General features: G+C 40.9%; 1 protein-coding gene across 2 annotated transcripts in view; it reads right to left on the bottom strand.

Annotated features, from left to right (window-relative positions):
• The window catches only part of triqk (triple QxxK/R motif containing), a 78553-nt gene that overhangs the window by 49514 nt on the left and 12127 nt on the right, over nt 1-16912 (bottom strand). For both annotated transcript variants that reach the window (XM_052023898.1, XM_052023899.1), the window contains exon 2: nt 4784-4866. In XM_052023898.1, the coding sequence (XP_051879858.1) occupies nt 4784-4866 (83 nt within the window). The remainder of the gene's footprint in view (nt 1-4783; nt 4867-16912) is intronic.

The raw sequence follows: 16912 nt of genomic DNA, 5'->3' as shown, positions 1-16912 counted from the left end.
TACGCTGCATGTTCAGTGGAGGCCTTTATGGTTCATGTAGAGCTCCAAGTACTAATGTGCAGCTGGAGTGCCATATGCATACAGGTTTATCACTCCCGGAACTTTTGAGATGCCCACAATCCAGGCAATTCTGTGTGTTTTCAATATCTACAGCTGTCTACTTAAGGAGAAGGATATGAATTCCTCACTCCTTGATGAGAGCATCCATGATCCCCTGTTTGCAGAGGTGAACTGCAAATTGTGATAAATAGGACATGTCAGCCACCAACACCAAGAATGACCCAGAAACTCCACAAGGAAAAGCTGGCCTTGCCAGCAGAAGATGAGACATTAAATTGAATTGTATTGGTTTATTATTGTTACATGTACCGAGGTACAGTGTTTTTCATATCATCCATACAATCAATTCATTACAACAGTAATGACAGAATGTAGAATAAAGTGTTATAGTGCAGAGAAAGTGCAACTCAGGTAGACAATAAGGTGTAAGACCATAACGAGGAAAATTGTAAGGTGAAAAGTCCATCTTATTGTACTAGGGATCCATTCAATAGTCTTATAACAGCTGGATAGAAGCTGTCCTTCAGGCCGGTGGTATGTGCTTTCAGACTTCTGTATCTTCTGCCGATGGGAGGAGGGAGAAGAGGGAATGTCTGGGGTGGGTGGGGTCTTTGATTATGTTGGCTGCTTTACCGAGGCAGTGAGAAGTGTAGACAGTGTCCATGGAGGGGAGGCTGGTTTCTGTGATGTGTTGAGCTGTGTCCACAACTCTCTGCAGTTTCTTGTAGTCATGGGCAGAGCAGTTGCCAAACCAAGCTGTGATGCATCCAGATCAGATGCTTTCTATGGTGCATCAATAAAAATTGGTGAGAGTCAAAGGGGACATGCCAAATTTCTTTGGCCTCCTGAGGAAGTTGAGGCGCTGGTGAGCTTTCTTGGCTATGGCATCTAAGTGGTTGGACCAGGACAGGCTATTGGTGATGTTTACTCCTGGAAACTTGAAGCTTTCAACCCTCTCGACCTCAGCACCCTTGATTCAATTACCATTAAGATGAAAAACAATGACCATGTCCACTGTTCCTCAAACAGCTGGAAGTCAGAATGTGGCTCCAACAAGACACTACTGGGAGTTGGGCCCTTATCTTCTGCCACTCCTCTTTTGGCCATACATAGAAACTCTTGCCTTTGAAACTTCACCTACTATTTTTGGTCTCATTTTTAAGGCACTAAATACATGCTTTTATCTCCACAATATTCAGGATATTCCTTAATCTTGGTTGGTCCTAAATTTTGTAATCCTGACTTCAATGGCTCCACAACAAATGATACTGTTTCAAATCCCTATACACAGGGATGCCATCAGTTGGATGTTATGCATGGATGATACCACCACTGGATGCTCCATGTGCCTTCCACATGGAGACATCACGTACACAAAAGTCAGACAATCAGAAGTTGCATCCTGTGGTGTTCAGGCACAAGTTCCTGATCATATTTAGCAATCAATTTTATGTTACAATAAACTGTGTAACACATAAAAAGATATGTGCTGCACCAATGAATTTGTAGCCTGTTCCCTTCTGTAAGTAAGCTTAAGAAATAAAATTCTCATTGATCCATATTTATTAAAAATACTTTTTTTTCTTTTCTTTTAATGAAAGCCAAGAAGAAAGTGGCTAAAGTCAGCCTTACAGTTTTAATGAGTTTGCAAATTACTTTCCTAAAGGATAAAATAAAATTTCATTTTAATTTGTGACTGTTGTACATAAATAACTTCAAATATTACACATTCAAATAATAGCAATTGAACTTACTCAGCATACTCTCTCTTTTATTTCTGAGATACTACATGTCTTTTCAAGAGATTAAACAATATTTTAGCACAATGCAACAACTCAAGTGGAAAAATACAAGGTCATAATCTCTGTTTGCTTTGGACAGAAGCATGGCAATTACAAATCCTGAGGGAAAAAAATCACATTTGCATATTAAACAGAATATAAAATGGTATTCACAGTTTTGTGGTTTATTGCAGTTTTGCAGCTTGCCATTGAAAGTATTGTCAATTCTATGCCAGTGTTAGCTTGACAAGTGAAATAAAATAGTTTGGCTCTTCAAGTGCTATAATTGTTTTTGTTCCCTATTGTGTTTTAATAAAACTGTCCTCATTCAGTGAGAATATGGTGAATGTTTCTTAAACTTTTCACACAGAAAACAAAATGCCCTTAAACATATTAAGAATTATGAGTGTGTGGAATGTTAATTACTCAGCACCCTATCTACCAACTCCATCCACCTCCCCGGAAAAAACATCTCAAACTCAACCATACTGTTTCCATCCTTGATGTAACTCACATCTGAGTCCAAGCTGATCTTTGGAGCATGTCAAAACTGATTCTGACTCCTTCCATCTCTGTAATATTTCAAGGTCCCACTGCTGTCTCAACTTACCTGTTGCTGAAATACCTACGCGTTCGTTATTTCTTGACTTGACCAGCCCAATAATCTCCTTGCTGGCCTCATTAGTCTACTCCTTATAAATTTGAAGTAGTCCAAAAGTTTGTTGTCCTTGCCTTGACTTACAAGAAGTCCCACTCGCACATCATTCTTCTATTTGCTGAGCTACATTGGTTCTCAGTTGAATGACATCATAATTTTAACATTGTTTACAAATTGCCTCATGGTGTCAATACACCCTTCTTCTATTAGCTCCCCCAACTTTCCAAGTACTCTATTTAAATCTAACTCTGACTTCCAGAACCTTCACAAATTTAATCATTCCACTTTTACCGGCCAGTTCTTTTGTCATCAGGGCCTTAAGGTCTGGAATTCCTTCCCAAAACCTCTCTTTATCCTCCCGCTCTTTCTTTCATTAAGACAATTCTTACAACCTTTTTTGGCCATAATTTTGGTCATCTACTCTATTATCTCCTTACGTAGTTACTCGTCAATTTTTTTGACTGAAAACATTCCTCAGCAGTGCTTAAATTATTTTACATTAAAGGTGAAAAATATGAGAAGATTGCGGTTGCAATTTATATTTTAATGAACATAAAAATTAGTAAACAAGTGATGCTACTAGAACATACACAATAAATTCATTCCCACTAGCTGCATACAGAGCAGTAGATTCCTACTATGTAACCACTTTATCAAAATCCAGATGTTTATCAACAGGGATGAAGCACAAACTGCATCTGACTAACCTCATTTTAACTAACAAAATCATAACAATAAAAATTACTAAAATCAAGCAGTATGATCATAATTGAGAACCAGCTAACCCGATAACAGATTCTAGTTCTTATTCACTGAACAAACTAGCCTTCTGAATAGCTGATGCTTCAGTTTTACTCATACAGCTGATATTAAATGATACTGTTTCAAATTATCTCATAAAATCAGGGCAGCAATGGTGTGGCATAATTAGTTTCTGACTCCCTTGCCTCTGGGGAAAACCATCCAGGTTTCTAATTTCAGACTGCTGCTCTGTGACACCTGCTGCACAGTGCATGTTTGGATGTTGAACAAGCAGAGGATCAGGCTCTGATATGATGCTTCCTACGGAATTGCTTGTTGGCACTCGCTGTCTAAATTCACATATGCTTGGATCAGTACCAGAAAGCTGCCGATGCTAATGGAACCATATAATGGCATGAGTCACCACCTGCAGAGGTGGAAGAGAGAAAATTAGGGGTGTGTGGGGTGAGAATGGGATTGAATGTCCAATCATGCTTCTGTGTTTATATTTATACTTGTGCCATTTTTGCAAATAAAGAACAATTATTAAATTGCAGAGGTAAGTAAATCTAATTACTGCAGCTTTACAGAAACTAAATTGGAATTTGTATTCTTTAGAGAAGGAGCTATTGAGCCAAAATCCCTTCTGTCTGGTGTATATCAACAGCTGAGGACAAGTGAGGCTGGCTAACATCAGCTATGTGTATTTGTGGTTGCATAAGTGCTTTGAATGCTTTCGATGATGGATTCATGTTCTTAGATATTGAAGTACAATACCTAATCTGACAGAAAAAATCTTCATTTTAAAATTACTTTTCCTCCTATGCAAAAAAAATTTACATTAAGTGGGAAACTAAAGTTTGTGGAATGGAGGCAAGGAATGCCACTTAAATGCACACAACCAGTATAGAGCAGAACTGTTAGGTTTTATTTAGAAGCAATATTATATTTATTAATTCAAGATGTTCTATGTTCTAAATGAGGATGAATAGGATACATTTTAGAAGGGAGAAAGAGTATTCAAGCTGAATCAGGATATTGAAGTATATTGGCACACATATTGCCTTAAGAGAGCATGGCACCTGAATAAGGTGGCACAGAGGTGCAGCTAGCAGAGCTGCTGCCTTACAGAACCAGTGACCCAGGCTCAATCGTGACTTCTGGCGCTGCCTGTGTGGAGTTTGCATGTTCTACCTGTAACTGCATGGGTTTCCTCAGGCTGCTTCGGTTTCCCACAGTTAATCGGCCACTCTAAAGTGCCTCTAGTGAGTGGTAGAATCTGGGCGAGGGGAATTGGTACAAGGTGGGAAGAAAGATTAAAAGGAGAAATTAGCGAGGGAATGGGATCGCTCTCTAAACTGGTAAAGACTCAATGGAATGAATGACCTCCTTCTTTGCCATAAACAAGGATGGAAATCTGTGCTTCATGTGCCCATTCCTTTTACAACAGCAACTTTCACTTGTATAAATGGCACCTTTGACATAGCAGAAATCATCAAAGAAGTGGAAACTTTAAGAAAGGATCAATAATATCTGTACCTACCAATTTGTTTCCGGTAGTGATCGATTGGAATTTTAGAGGCACTAGCATCTTTCCTTCCCATTATTGGTATTGCAGCAGACCATCTATAAATTTAAAAAGTATTTCAATCAAAAGATTTTTTTTAACATACCTTAAATATTTGAAATAACACACACAAAAAGTGCTGGAGGCACTCAGCAGATCAGGCAGCATCTATGGAGAGAAATAAACAGTTGACGTTTCGGGTTGATACCCTTCATTAGGACTGGAAAGGAAGAGGGCAGAAGCCAAAATAAGGTGGGGGGAGGGGGAGGAGCATGAGCACATGCAGGCAGGTGATGGGTGAGTTCAGGTGAGAGGGGGAAGGTAGGTGGGTGGGGGAGGGGGGAGATACAAGAAGCTGAGAGGTTATAGGTAGAAGAGGCAAAGCGCTGAAGGAGGAGGAATCCGGTAGGATAGGGCAGTGGACCATGGAATAAAGGGAAGGAAGAGGGGTATAGATAACCTGCCCATGAGTGGAAGGGGAAAGAGAAGAGGGGAGGGGGCCACAGGAATGAGGGAAGACAAAGGAGGTGGGGAAAGGAGGGAGAAAAAAGGGGAGAGAAGAGGGGATGGGTTACCGAAAGTTAGAGAAATCAACGTTGAGTCCGTCAGGTTGGAGACTACCAAGGCGGAATATGAAGTATTGTTGCTCCAACCTGCGTCTGGCCTCAACGTGGCAGTAGAGGAGGCCATGGATAGACATATCAGTATGGGAGTGGGATGTGGAATTGAAGTGGCTGGCTACCAGGAGATCCTTGCTTTTGTGGCAGACAGAGCAAAAGTGCTCGATGAAGCAGTCACCCAATCTGCGTCGGGTCTCACTGATGTAGAGGAGGCCGCACCGGGAGCACTGGATGCAATAAATGGTACCCCCGGATTCACAGGTGAAGCGTTGCCTCATCTGGAAGGACTGCCTGGGGCCCTGAATGGTGGTGAGGGAGGAGGTGTAGGGACAGGTGTAGCAAGTTGCACGGTTGCAAGGATAAGTGCTGGAAGGGTCAACAATGAGGAGGGACAAGTGGACAAGGGAGTCACGGAGAGAGCGATCCCTACAGAAAGTGGAGGAGGAGGGAAGGGAAAGATGTTTCTGGTGGTGTTGGAGGTGGCGGAAGTTACGGAGAATGATGTGTTGGATGTGGAGGCTCATGGGGTGGTAGGTGAGGGCAAGGGGAACCCTATCCATGTTTTGTTGGGGGAGGGAATGGGGTGAAGGCAGACATGTAGGAAATGGAGGAGATGCAGGTGAGGGCTGCATTGACAGTGGTGGAAGGGAAGCCCTGTTTACTGCAAAAGGAGGACATCTCGGATATTCTGGAGTGGAAAGCCTCATCATGAGAACAGATGCAGTGGAGATGGAGAAACTGGGAGAAGGGGATGGCGTCATTGCAAGTGACTGGGTAGGAAGCGTATCGTCAAGATTTTTAAATATTTGAATATTAAATATTTGAAAAATGAGTATATTTAACTTGTTGCCTCCTGACATCATTAATGATTAATGACATGCAAGATTCTCATTTCTCTAGACTATTTTCTATCAATAATCTCAGCTGACACCCAGCATTTTATGCATTTAATTATGGGATACGAATGTCACTGGCAAGGCCAGAAGTTAATGCCTATCTCTAACAGCTCCTAAGAAGGAGTGGTGAGATACTTCTTGAACCATCACAGTCATATTATGGAAGAAACTCGCACAGTACAGTTGGGCAGGGTATTTCAGATTTTGGCCCAATCATGTTGAACAATGATACGTTTTTAAGTCAGGGTGGTGTGTGAGTTCAGATGGTGCCTATACAATACACCTGCTGTTCTCATTTTTCTGGGTGCTGAGGAAAAGGATTCCATCATACTCCTCATAAACTTTGGTCATGGTAAAGCTTTGGTGAGTTGGGGTAGGGGAGAAGACATTCTAAAGGTGAGTTGCTCATCACAGAATACACAATCTCTGCTATGTTTTTGTAGCCACTTTATTTATGGAGCCAGACCAGTCATGTTTCTGGGTATTGATGATACCAAGAAGTTGAGAGTAGGGGAACTCATTGATGAGAATGCTGGTGAATGTCATGAATTGATTGTGGACTTCAGGAAGGAGAAGTCGGGAGAACACACACAAGTCATCATTAAAGGGTTAATGGTGGAAAGGGTGAGCAGCTTCAAGCTCCTAAATGTCAGTATCTCAGAGGATCTATCCTAGGCCCAACACATTGATGCAATCACAAAGAAGGCACGCCAGCGGCTCTACTTCGTTCGGAGTTTGAGGAAATTTGGTATGTCACCAAGGACCACAATCAATTCCTTGGTCTTGCTGATATTGACTGCGAGGTTGTGGTTGCGACAGTGCTCAACCAGCCAACCAAGGACTCTTACAAATTTCTATAGATGTATGGTGGAGAGCATTCTGATGGTTACATCACAGCCTGGTATGGAGGCTCCAATGCACAGGATTGCAAGAAGCTGCAGAGGGTTGTAGACTCAGCCAGCTCCATCACAGGCACAACCTTCCCCACCATCAAGGACATCTTCAAGATGTCCCTCACCATCCGGGACATGCCTTCTTCTCATTACTACCATCGGGTAGGAGATACAGGAGCCTGAAGACCCATACTCAATGATTCTTCCCCTCTGCTATCAGATTTCTGAATGGTCCATGAATACTATCTTGTTATTCCTTTTTTTTGCTCTATTTATTTATTTTTGTAATTTATAGTAATTTTACATCTTTGCACTATACTGCTGCCACAAAACAACATATTTCACATCATACAAGTCAGTGTCAATAAATCTGATTCTGATTCTGAGAAGCAAAAGATCATTCAATAGTCTTTGTGGGGCTGGAGAAGCTTGGACATGAAAAGGGACAAAACCACAAAGGGATTTGAAAATATGGATGGAAATTTTGAAACTGAGGTGTTGTTAGATTTGGGAGCCACTGTAAGTCTGTGAGCATAGGGGTGGAAGGTGCATGGGACGGTGTGGGTTAGGAAATGACAGCATAGTTTTGGATCAGATCAACTGATGCAGGGTGGAACCAAAGGAGTTGTCCTTAGTCCCCTTCACAAACATTTTCCTTAGCCACCAACAGCATCGCTCTCTGTGACCACTGTCTGAAGCTAAAGCAGACCAGATAAGTTCTCAAAGGCAGATTTTCTTACAAAGATCATCTCCAATTTCAACATGCATAGTGCTGTCCCCACTACCTCAGTAAATCTTCTGCTGAGATCCTCATCCATGCCTTTATTATTTTTAGCTAACTATTCTAACGTTCTCCTGGGTGACCTTTCATTTGAGTTTATCTAAATTAATGGCCCCACACTGAGTTCTGCTGCAAATTTACACTGCAATAATTGAAATTCAATTAGTCACAATAATTATTTTATCCATACATTTTCTTTATACTTTTCCTCCCTCCTCCCTTATCCTGCCTCTGTACTTGCACCTGTCATCTGTCATCTTTAACCTTCCATTTTAGGTGAAATATCATTTGGTCAAAATATTAACTTCTGTTTGCCTCTTTCCACACATACTGTCTGACATACAAAGTACTCTTAGCGTTACCTATTTTTATTTCACATTTCCAACATCTGCAGTCTTTACTTTTTGTGGTTTGTCTTCAGTTTTTACTGTGGAGAAAGACATGAAGACTTCAGAACTAGGCAAAGTAAATGGGGAGGTCTTGGGGATAGTCTGCTTGACAGTAGAGGAAGTGCTGGACATCTTAAAAGATATGAAGGTAGACAAGTTTCCAGGGCCTGACCAGGTTTATCCAAGAACACTGTGGGAGGCTGGAGAAGAAATTGCAGAAGCCCTGGCTGAGATATTTGTATCATCGTTAACCACGGGTGAGGTGCCGGTACACTGGAAGGTAGCAAATTTTGTGCCTTTATTTAAGAAGGGCAGCAAAGAAAGACCTGGGAACTACAGACAAGTAAATCTAACATCTGCGGTAGGCAAGTTACTGGAGAGGATTCTGAGGGATAAGATAATATACACATCTGGAAAGACAGGTTGATAAGAGGTAGTCAGCATGGCTTTGTGAATGGGAGATCATGTCTTACGAACTTGATTGAGGTTTTTGATAATGTGACCAAGAAAGTTGAAGGGGGCAGGATGGTAGACATGGTTTATATGGATTTCAGTAAGGCTTTTAATCAGATTCCACATGGTAGGCTGCTCTGGAAGGTTAGATCGCATGGAATTCAGGGAGAGCTGGCTAATTGGATACACAATTGGCTTGGTGATAGAGAGCAGAGGGTGATAGTGGAAGGTTGCTTCTCAGACTGGAGGCCCATGATGAGTGTGTGCCTCATGGGTCAGTGCTGGGCCCATTGTTGTTTGTTGTCCATATTAACGATTTGGATAAGAATGTACAAGGCATGGTTAGTAACCTTGCAGATGACACTAAAATAGGTGGCATCATGGACAATGAAGAAGCTTATCAAAAATTCAAGGGGGATCTTGATGAGCTGAGTAAGTGGGCTGAGGAACAGCAAATGGAGCTTAATTCGTACAAGTGTGAGGTATTGCATTTTGGAAAGTCCAGTCAAGGTAGGACTCTCACAGCGAATGGTAAGGGCCTGGGGAGGGTTATAGAACAGAGGGACCTTGGAGTACAAGTACATGGTTCACTGAAAGTGCAGTCACAGGTAGACAGAGTGGTGAAGGAGGCTTTTGGCACAGTGGCCTTCATAAGTCAGGGCACTGAGTATAAAAGTTGGGAGGTCATAGTGCGGTTATATAGACATTGGTGAGCAGACTGAGAGATGATCTAATAGAGGTGTATAAAATCATGAGGGACATAGATAGGGTGAATGCACTCAATCTTTTTCCCAGGGTTGGGAAATCAAGAACTAGAGTGCATAGGTTTAAGGTGAGAGAGGAAAGATTTAATGGGAACGAGGGTCAACTTTTTCCCCCCACACAAAGGGTGGTATGTATGTGGAATGAGCTGCCAGAGGAAGTGATTGAGGCAGGTGCAATAACAACTTTTAAAAGACAGTTAGACAGGTACATGGATTAGAAAGGTTTAGAAGGTTATGGACCAAACGCTGGCAAATGGGACTAGCTTGGATGGGGCATCTTGGTCAGCATGGACCAGTTGGACCAAAGGGCCTGTTTCCCTGCTGTATAACTCTATGATTGAGTTTTTGCCTTCCCAGCTTTCAGCAGGTTGTTTCTCAAAGTGGCCACTTTCGTGGAGGCTGACGCTAGTGAGAGCCTATTTATCTATTTAGTTTTCTACTTATCGACAGAAAGTGGTTGTTCCCAGCAAGGTCGCCAGTTTTGCCCTTTCAAAACAAAAGATTTCTAAGACCATTTCAGAGGGCAGTTAAAAGTCAACGTGGGTCTGGAGTCACATGCAGTCCATATCGAGATTTCCTTCCCTAAAGGACATGAATAAACCAGACAGGTTTTTATGAAGTCATTAGTTATGTGATCACCATTACTGACACTAGCTTCTTTTTAAAAATACCATATTTCCTTTATGAGATAAATGTGAATCCCCCAACTACCACAGTGTGATATAAATTTGTAACTCTGGATTATTAGACAAAGTCTCTGCATTATCAATCCTTTAACTTAATCATCCAAGTTACCAAACTTCCAAGATTTAACTTTCCTCCTTAATAGCTTTTATACTCCTTTAGCACAGAATACAATTTGTCATCAAATATCCTCAAGATCCACGCAAAGCATCTCACTGATTTTGATATATGTCAATAGATGTAGTACTAGATCCCAAATTATTTCTGATGTTAAGAAAACAAAACTCGGCGTAAATTTGACATTTTCTTATAGATTGCTTTTTTGAATCTGAAATTTGACTAAATGAAAAGTCCATTAATTTTGAGCTTGATTTTGATATTGTCCCTTTATCTAAACACACTTATTCAGACAATGAAAAGCTTTGTTCCCCAGATATGCATCTATTAAGTAGCTTTACAAAACTAGATAGGAATTGCAATCTGCACTGAATCCCATATGGATAGACCTACAACAAAATAGTCCTTTATGTCCTGACTTGAACTTTGTCAGAAAGTAAAATGTTCAAGTTTAAGAAGAAGGGAAAGCAGAAAGCTTGACAATTCAGCAAGTTCTTCAGCAGGAAGCATGATAGGTAATGCAACTGGACTAGGTAAGTGATGGAAAATATGGATAATTATAAGCTGCTGTAAATATTGGATAGAACAATAGTACAGGAATTGAACTTGCCAAGAGCAGAGTTGAAATAAATTTCTTTGTACAATCTTTTTGGCATTAAAATAGTGCATAGAGCACCCTATTGGTACTAGTGAAAGTTGCATAAAAAGTGAGAATTTCATTTCTGAGGTTCACAGACCAGGATAGTTGGGTTTCCTCATATAATGCCATGCTGAAGATCTATGAAGATCACTGTTGATCTATGGTTGCTGCAAAGATGGAATGGGAATAGGAGAATGAAAAGGGTCAGAGGAAGTTGGACAAGTTGTGAAGAACAGCACAAGGAGGTTACAGAGTTGAACCAAGGCTACATGTAGGTGATTCTAGCCAGGGAGGTCTCTCCAAAGACATGACAGCAGTCTATGAATGCCTGTAGTCTGGATCATCCTGGATTATAGACAAATTCCTGGGCCCACTCTAGCTCCTACAGGTTGAAGAAACAGGGTGACTCTGAATATGGAGTTAAGTGCCTAAGATCCCCACCCTCTTCTACCTTCCTCAACAATGCAAGAGTGATAACAAACAGTAGCAGTCTGGAATGATCATGAGGCTAGAAGCTGAGCTTCTGATCATTTCCAGCATTTTCTATTTTCATTGCAAGGTAAACTGGCTGCTGGGTGATAATATCAAATCAGTTCAGTTCATATCTCCAGAAGCTTGGTAAAGTCAGATAGTTTGCAAGTCAATCAGCATCTAGAACATCGTATAATATTTCTCTTTCGTTAAATCTCTGCCCAAGAGATGAGTTGGGAGAGGAAGGTATCTGCATGGACTGGTGGTGAAACATGTCTGGAAGACTTGAAGACACCTCTGTTAAAGGCGTGTGTGACCCCAATCTTCCAGCGAACTGTCGCTAATCCCCCCACCTACTTCCACGCAGACCTCAGTCTTGGGCCTCTTACACTGCTTCAATAAACTTCACTTTATCTTCCAACTGTGCACGTCAGAAGCCTCAGGAACTCAATAATGAATTCGACAATTTCAGATAACCAGAATTTCTAATTCTGAAGAAATGTCATCAGCCTTTAATATCAACTCAATTTTTCATTGTGCCCCTGCCAAGTATTTCCAGTTTTCTCTTTTAATTTCAGATTGTCAACAAGTGCAGTGATTTGTATTCCACAGTTCTAGCATTGTTCTTTTCCTCTCTCTCCTCGAGATTTGCTCCAACAGAACAACTGTGACTAAGAGCCTTCACCACCTCAGTCAGCCAGCACCACTACCTTTTACTTCATTGAGTGTTTCTTGTTTTCTGCCCTTTTTTTCTCTCCACTCCTCCCTCTTTTCTGAAACTTAAATTATGTTCAATTTCTAACTTTCCCTAAAAGGTCATTGACTTGAAACATAGAATGCCTCTCTCTTCACAGGTGCTGCCTGACCTTCTAAGAACTTCCAGCATTTTCAGGTTTTATTTCAGATTTCTGGTATTTGGAGTCTTTTGTATTTCAATAGATTAGCTGGTCTATTCCTGCCATCAATTGTCATGATTCAAAAGGAAAGCAGAATTTGGAAATGATGGTGAAAACAGAGAGAAGACTGCCTCTGATATTGACTTGCTGAGCACATTGGGCAGCACAGTAGCGTAGCAGTTAGCGCGACGCTATTACAGCACCAGCGATCGGGGTTCGATTCCCGTCGCTGTCTGTAAGGAGTTTGTACATTTTCCTGTGTCTGCGTGGGTTTCCTCCGGGTGCTCCGGTTTCCTCCCACGTTGCAAAGACATATGGGTAGGTTAATTTGGGTTTAAAATGGGCAGCACGGACTCGTTGGGCCAGAAGGGCCTGTTACCATGCTGTAAATAAAATTTAAAAAAAACATTTAAGGAACAACCTAATGAAGTGGACATTTTAATTTCTCAAAGAGATGCATTAGCAGAGGCATTGTGGAGACAGAGAAAAGGCATATAAATCAGGAGAAATTATTGTAGTCTACTTAATAAAACTTGTAGTTTCCATGATAAACCGTAAACATTATTTTTTCGGGTACAAGGTTCATACAAGTGAACAGGATGCAAGCATAAATGTTAAAACCAACAGCATTACATATTCTGAAAGTGCACCTGTGGATCTTAGGAATACTGCAAGTTTTATATCAACCTCACTGAAAAACTGCAGTCTTCAAGTGTACCTTTGACTGTATGGTAAATTTTAACTTCTGTGGAGGGTGCTGTTCCTTCTCACAAGCTGGAAAAACGATGTAAAAATAGTTGTATGCAAAAATAAAGAGTACGATATTTTTAGAGTACAATGTTTTTAATTTGGTGTTTCAGATGTAAATAAGGAGGGGCTGAGTCAGGTTGATCATATGATATTTGAAAGAATTTGCCTGACAGTCATGGGAAATTTAAAATTTTATTTTGCAATTTGGCCTCAACCCAAGGAAAAGTGACAAGTGTTTGGCTGACCCACATCACCTACTCACATTTAATGTCAGATGTGTGTCTGTTGCTGGCAGGCTAACAGAAGAGCATGTCACTGTGATAGGGTAATAACTACTGTAAAGGATTAATTTATAGATATAGGTCAGTGCACATTTCTTCAGTGCTGTGTGATCTAAAATCGATTTTATCTTCAGTTAATCAGATTAGTGATCATTGCTGGATGAAATCGCAACCTTGAACTGGACACATCCAGCCAGGAACCATACAAACAAGTCTGGCCTTTACACAGTGTCAGGCACACATGCACTGACGTTCTATCATTGGTAGCAGACTTTGACCTCCTTCGTATGACAGTCAGAAAAGAACGTGAGTGCTTACATCCGCAATCTAGTGTGAATTAAAGGATCTCCATTCTGACTTCAATGTTTCTTCACAAAATCTGCTAGAATCATATTCCAATGGTTAGAATCATTTTCCCTTGCTCTGTCATTGATTGCAGCCTTTTTATTTTATGCACCTCAAGTGCATCATGATGTGATCCCTGCCTCACTGATTATCTTGCACCTTGCAGTGGCAAGAGGCCACTTATGGCTCAGCTTTCCATCAGGGCACTGAGTCACAGTGGAGATGGTCACACATACTGTAAACAGACCTGTCACCCCACCACCACCAAACAACCACACCCTCCCTCACCTCCACAGCAGCCTTTAATGCAACTGGTCTGTTGCTACCATGGGGATGGGTCCTTTAAGGTTTGACAACCTTCCTTGCGCAAGACACACAAGTTGCTATGATCGTCTGCAGCTTCCGTATGTTCATGTGTATCTCAGGACTTGTGCTTCTTTCAATATGGGAACACTAGCATCATCTTGATGCCCTTGCAACCAATTTTGCAACTGTTCAGGAACAGTACTACAATGAATGCTAGCACCAGGCTATGACTTTTTAAGCACACCTTACTGGGTCCAAACTAAAATCTAGGTATAGGTCCCTTCATTTTCTTTGCCTATATGTAGTCATTCCTAAATCTCCCCTCTCTGCACTCGGGTGAACAATGAAACAACCACAAAGGGTTGGAATGAAAATGGAAAAAAATAATATTCTGAATCCTCTATTCATTAAAATATTTAATTACTGGTGTATTTTTGTGTACAATTGTCATCTTACTTTGATGAATTATGTTTTTATCATATTTGTTCCATTACCTTGCATCATAAAAATTAAGAAGCATGTGCCTATACATTTATTCCCAGATGATAGCAATAAATATGCTAAAAAGTCGCATCAGTGCATTCTACATTCATTCCAAAATTCATTCTTTTTTGACTATGTGCTCCTATCCTCTGAGAGGTAGATAAGTCTCTAATTTATTCAGTATTTTCATGTATTCCAAACCAAGCAATACATTGTTAGTGACCAGGTGCAGCTCATTAAGAGCGAATTTGGCCAAAGAGCACTTTCCACTATGTGTCGCACGTAATGCCATTGTTTGTGACTATGCACCATAACTGCAGGCTTAGACTCCAAAAGACTCTAACACTGCTGAATCAAGAGGCCTTACCCAATCCAGAAACAACATTGTTGAGTTAAGCTACATTGGTTGTGTGCTAAATGACTCCATGCTGGTACACAGAACTCTGCTACAGAGCATGAGATAGTAAGTTCTAAGGGATGCAGCATCTATTTCCTATGAGGAGCAAAGGACATTTTAAGAGAAAATTATTACGTCTTGAACTTTCTGGCTACCTTACCCAGGAGACCTTTTTATGCCAGAGTTCAGTCAAAGATAAAGTCAAGATAAACTGAGCATGCATCATGCTTTAGTATCCATCTGCTCATTATAATATGATGGTGCTTAGATCCCTCCAACAGTGCATCAGCCAGCCCCAAAGCAGGTGGAGACAGAGACACAGACTTGCTAATGTTGGGCTGGGTTGTCACATCTTACAGTCATTGCTCAACTTGCAAAGTTATACTCTGAATCTTCTCCATCTCAGAAAAGGCTGTTGCCTGGAGGGCAGCAGATGTCATCTGCACAGATGAACTTTTGGGATTGGATTGCTGCAAGTCTTCAGTGCATAAGGAGGTTTGTCCTTTGAAGAGCAATTGAACAGACTGCACTCTCACTGGTGTTTAGATGAAGAAGAGGTGATCTCATTAAGACATGGAGGATTCTGACAGGAATTGACAACATGGATGCCGAGAAGCTCTTTAATTTATCTCAAATGACCCTGAGGTACTGGATAAGGGATCAGCCGTTTAGTGCTGAGATGAGGAGAATTTCTTTTTATGTTGATGGCTATAATTCTTTGGAATTCCGCACCTTAGGGTCTGAGGGTCTATATTCAAGACTGAGATTGCTGTTTGGACATTGAGAGGATCAGGGGATGTAAGGATCAGGCTACAAAATTGTCTTGAGGTGCAATATCAACCATGACTCAAAAAGGCCATATCTGCTGCTATTGCTTATCTTCTTGTTCGTCTGTATGTGAATACAGATCCTGAGGTAACCTGCTGTTCTGATTTCTCCAAGCACTTATGCTCCCACCCACTTGTACCCTGAGCCATCTGCCACACAGTAGCAGCTTGATGATATCAGTAAGCTATGGAGGTAAGCTCCTGGATATTTTAACAAGTAGGCTTCTGTACCATACTATATCATCTGCTGCAGAGGTCAAAACACCTGTTTTCAGATATTTTTGGAAATGGTTTTTGATGAACGTGGTTAGTGCAAGTAATGGATCACATGTGCTTCTACCTTTGTAGAAGTCTGCTTGACTAACATTAAAGATGCTTTCTACCTCTGATGCTGCACTTTAAGCTCATGAAACACACAGAGAGTAGTGATAGTAGATGGTTACTGGAGGCAGCGCTGCCTGAACTCTATTCTGGTATAACATACCGACAACATTGCCTGATCATAGTGATAGTCATTATAAAATTGTGCCTGCAATGTAAAGAATATAAAAAATGAGAACATGAATAAGCACATGAATAAGTACTGAATGCATACTAGTTATGTACATTGAAGAAATAAAAATTTTGTGTGGAATGCACGGTGTACTTCCAAATGTTTTCACTACACATAATAGACTGAACATTTCTTCAAGTCGAAGGCTCTTAAAGTTTATTGCTGAAATGGGTTGCGATTTGTAACACTGGCACTTTCTTCATCAGAGTCTTGAATAAATCAAGTTGCAAACTTGAGCTGTTGAAAAGCCATCTGGTTGTCTGTGAAGCCTAAGGCCTGGTTGCCATTCATGGAGTGCTCAGTTTGATCACAGAGCAGTGGGAAAAGGGTGGGGAGCAGCCTGGATCAAGCATGATCTGTTTCATTATAAATACAAAACCTACAAGCCTAGAAATTGCTTTCCTACTATTTACTGGCATGAAGAAGTGTTATATAGTACAGCAACACTGATTAGAAATGTCTGATAAAGATCAGAATTTTCCCAGACCAGTATTGTCCAGTTTCCCTATACAATAACGTTCTATCAGTCTCATTGCATGTTTTTGATTTTATCCATCAG

The sequence above is a fragment of the Pristis pectinata genome, chromosome 9 (genome assembly GCF_009764475.1).
Source record: "Pristis pectinata isolate sPriPec2 chromosome 9, sPriPec2.1.pri, whole genome shotgun sequence".
NCBI classification, from domain to species: Eukaryota; Metazoa; Chordata; class Chondrichthyes; order Rhinopristiformes; family Pristidae; genus Pristis; species Pristis pectinata.
The sequence above is the reverse complement of the archived record's forward strand: the minus strand, read 5'-3'. Positions and strand labels throughout refer to the sequence as shown.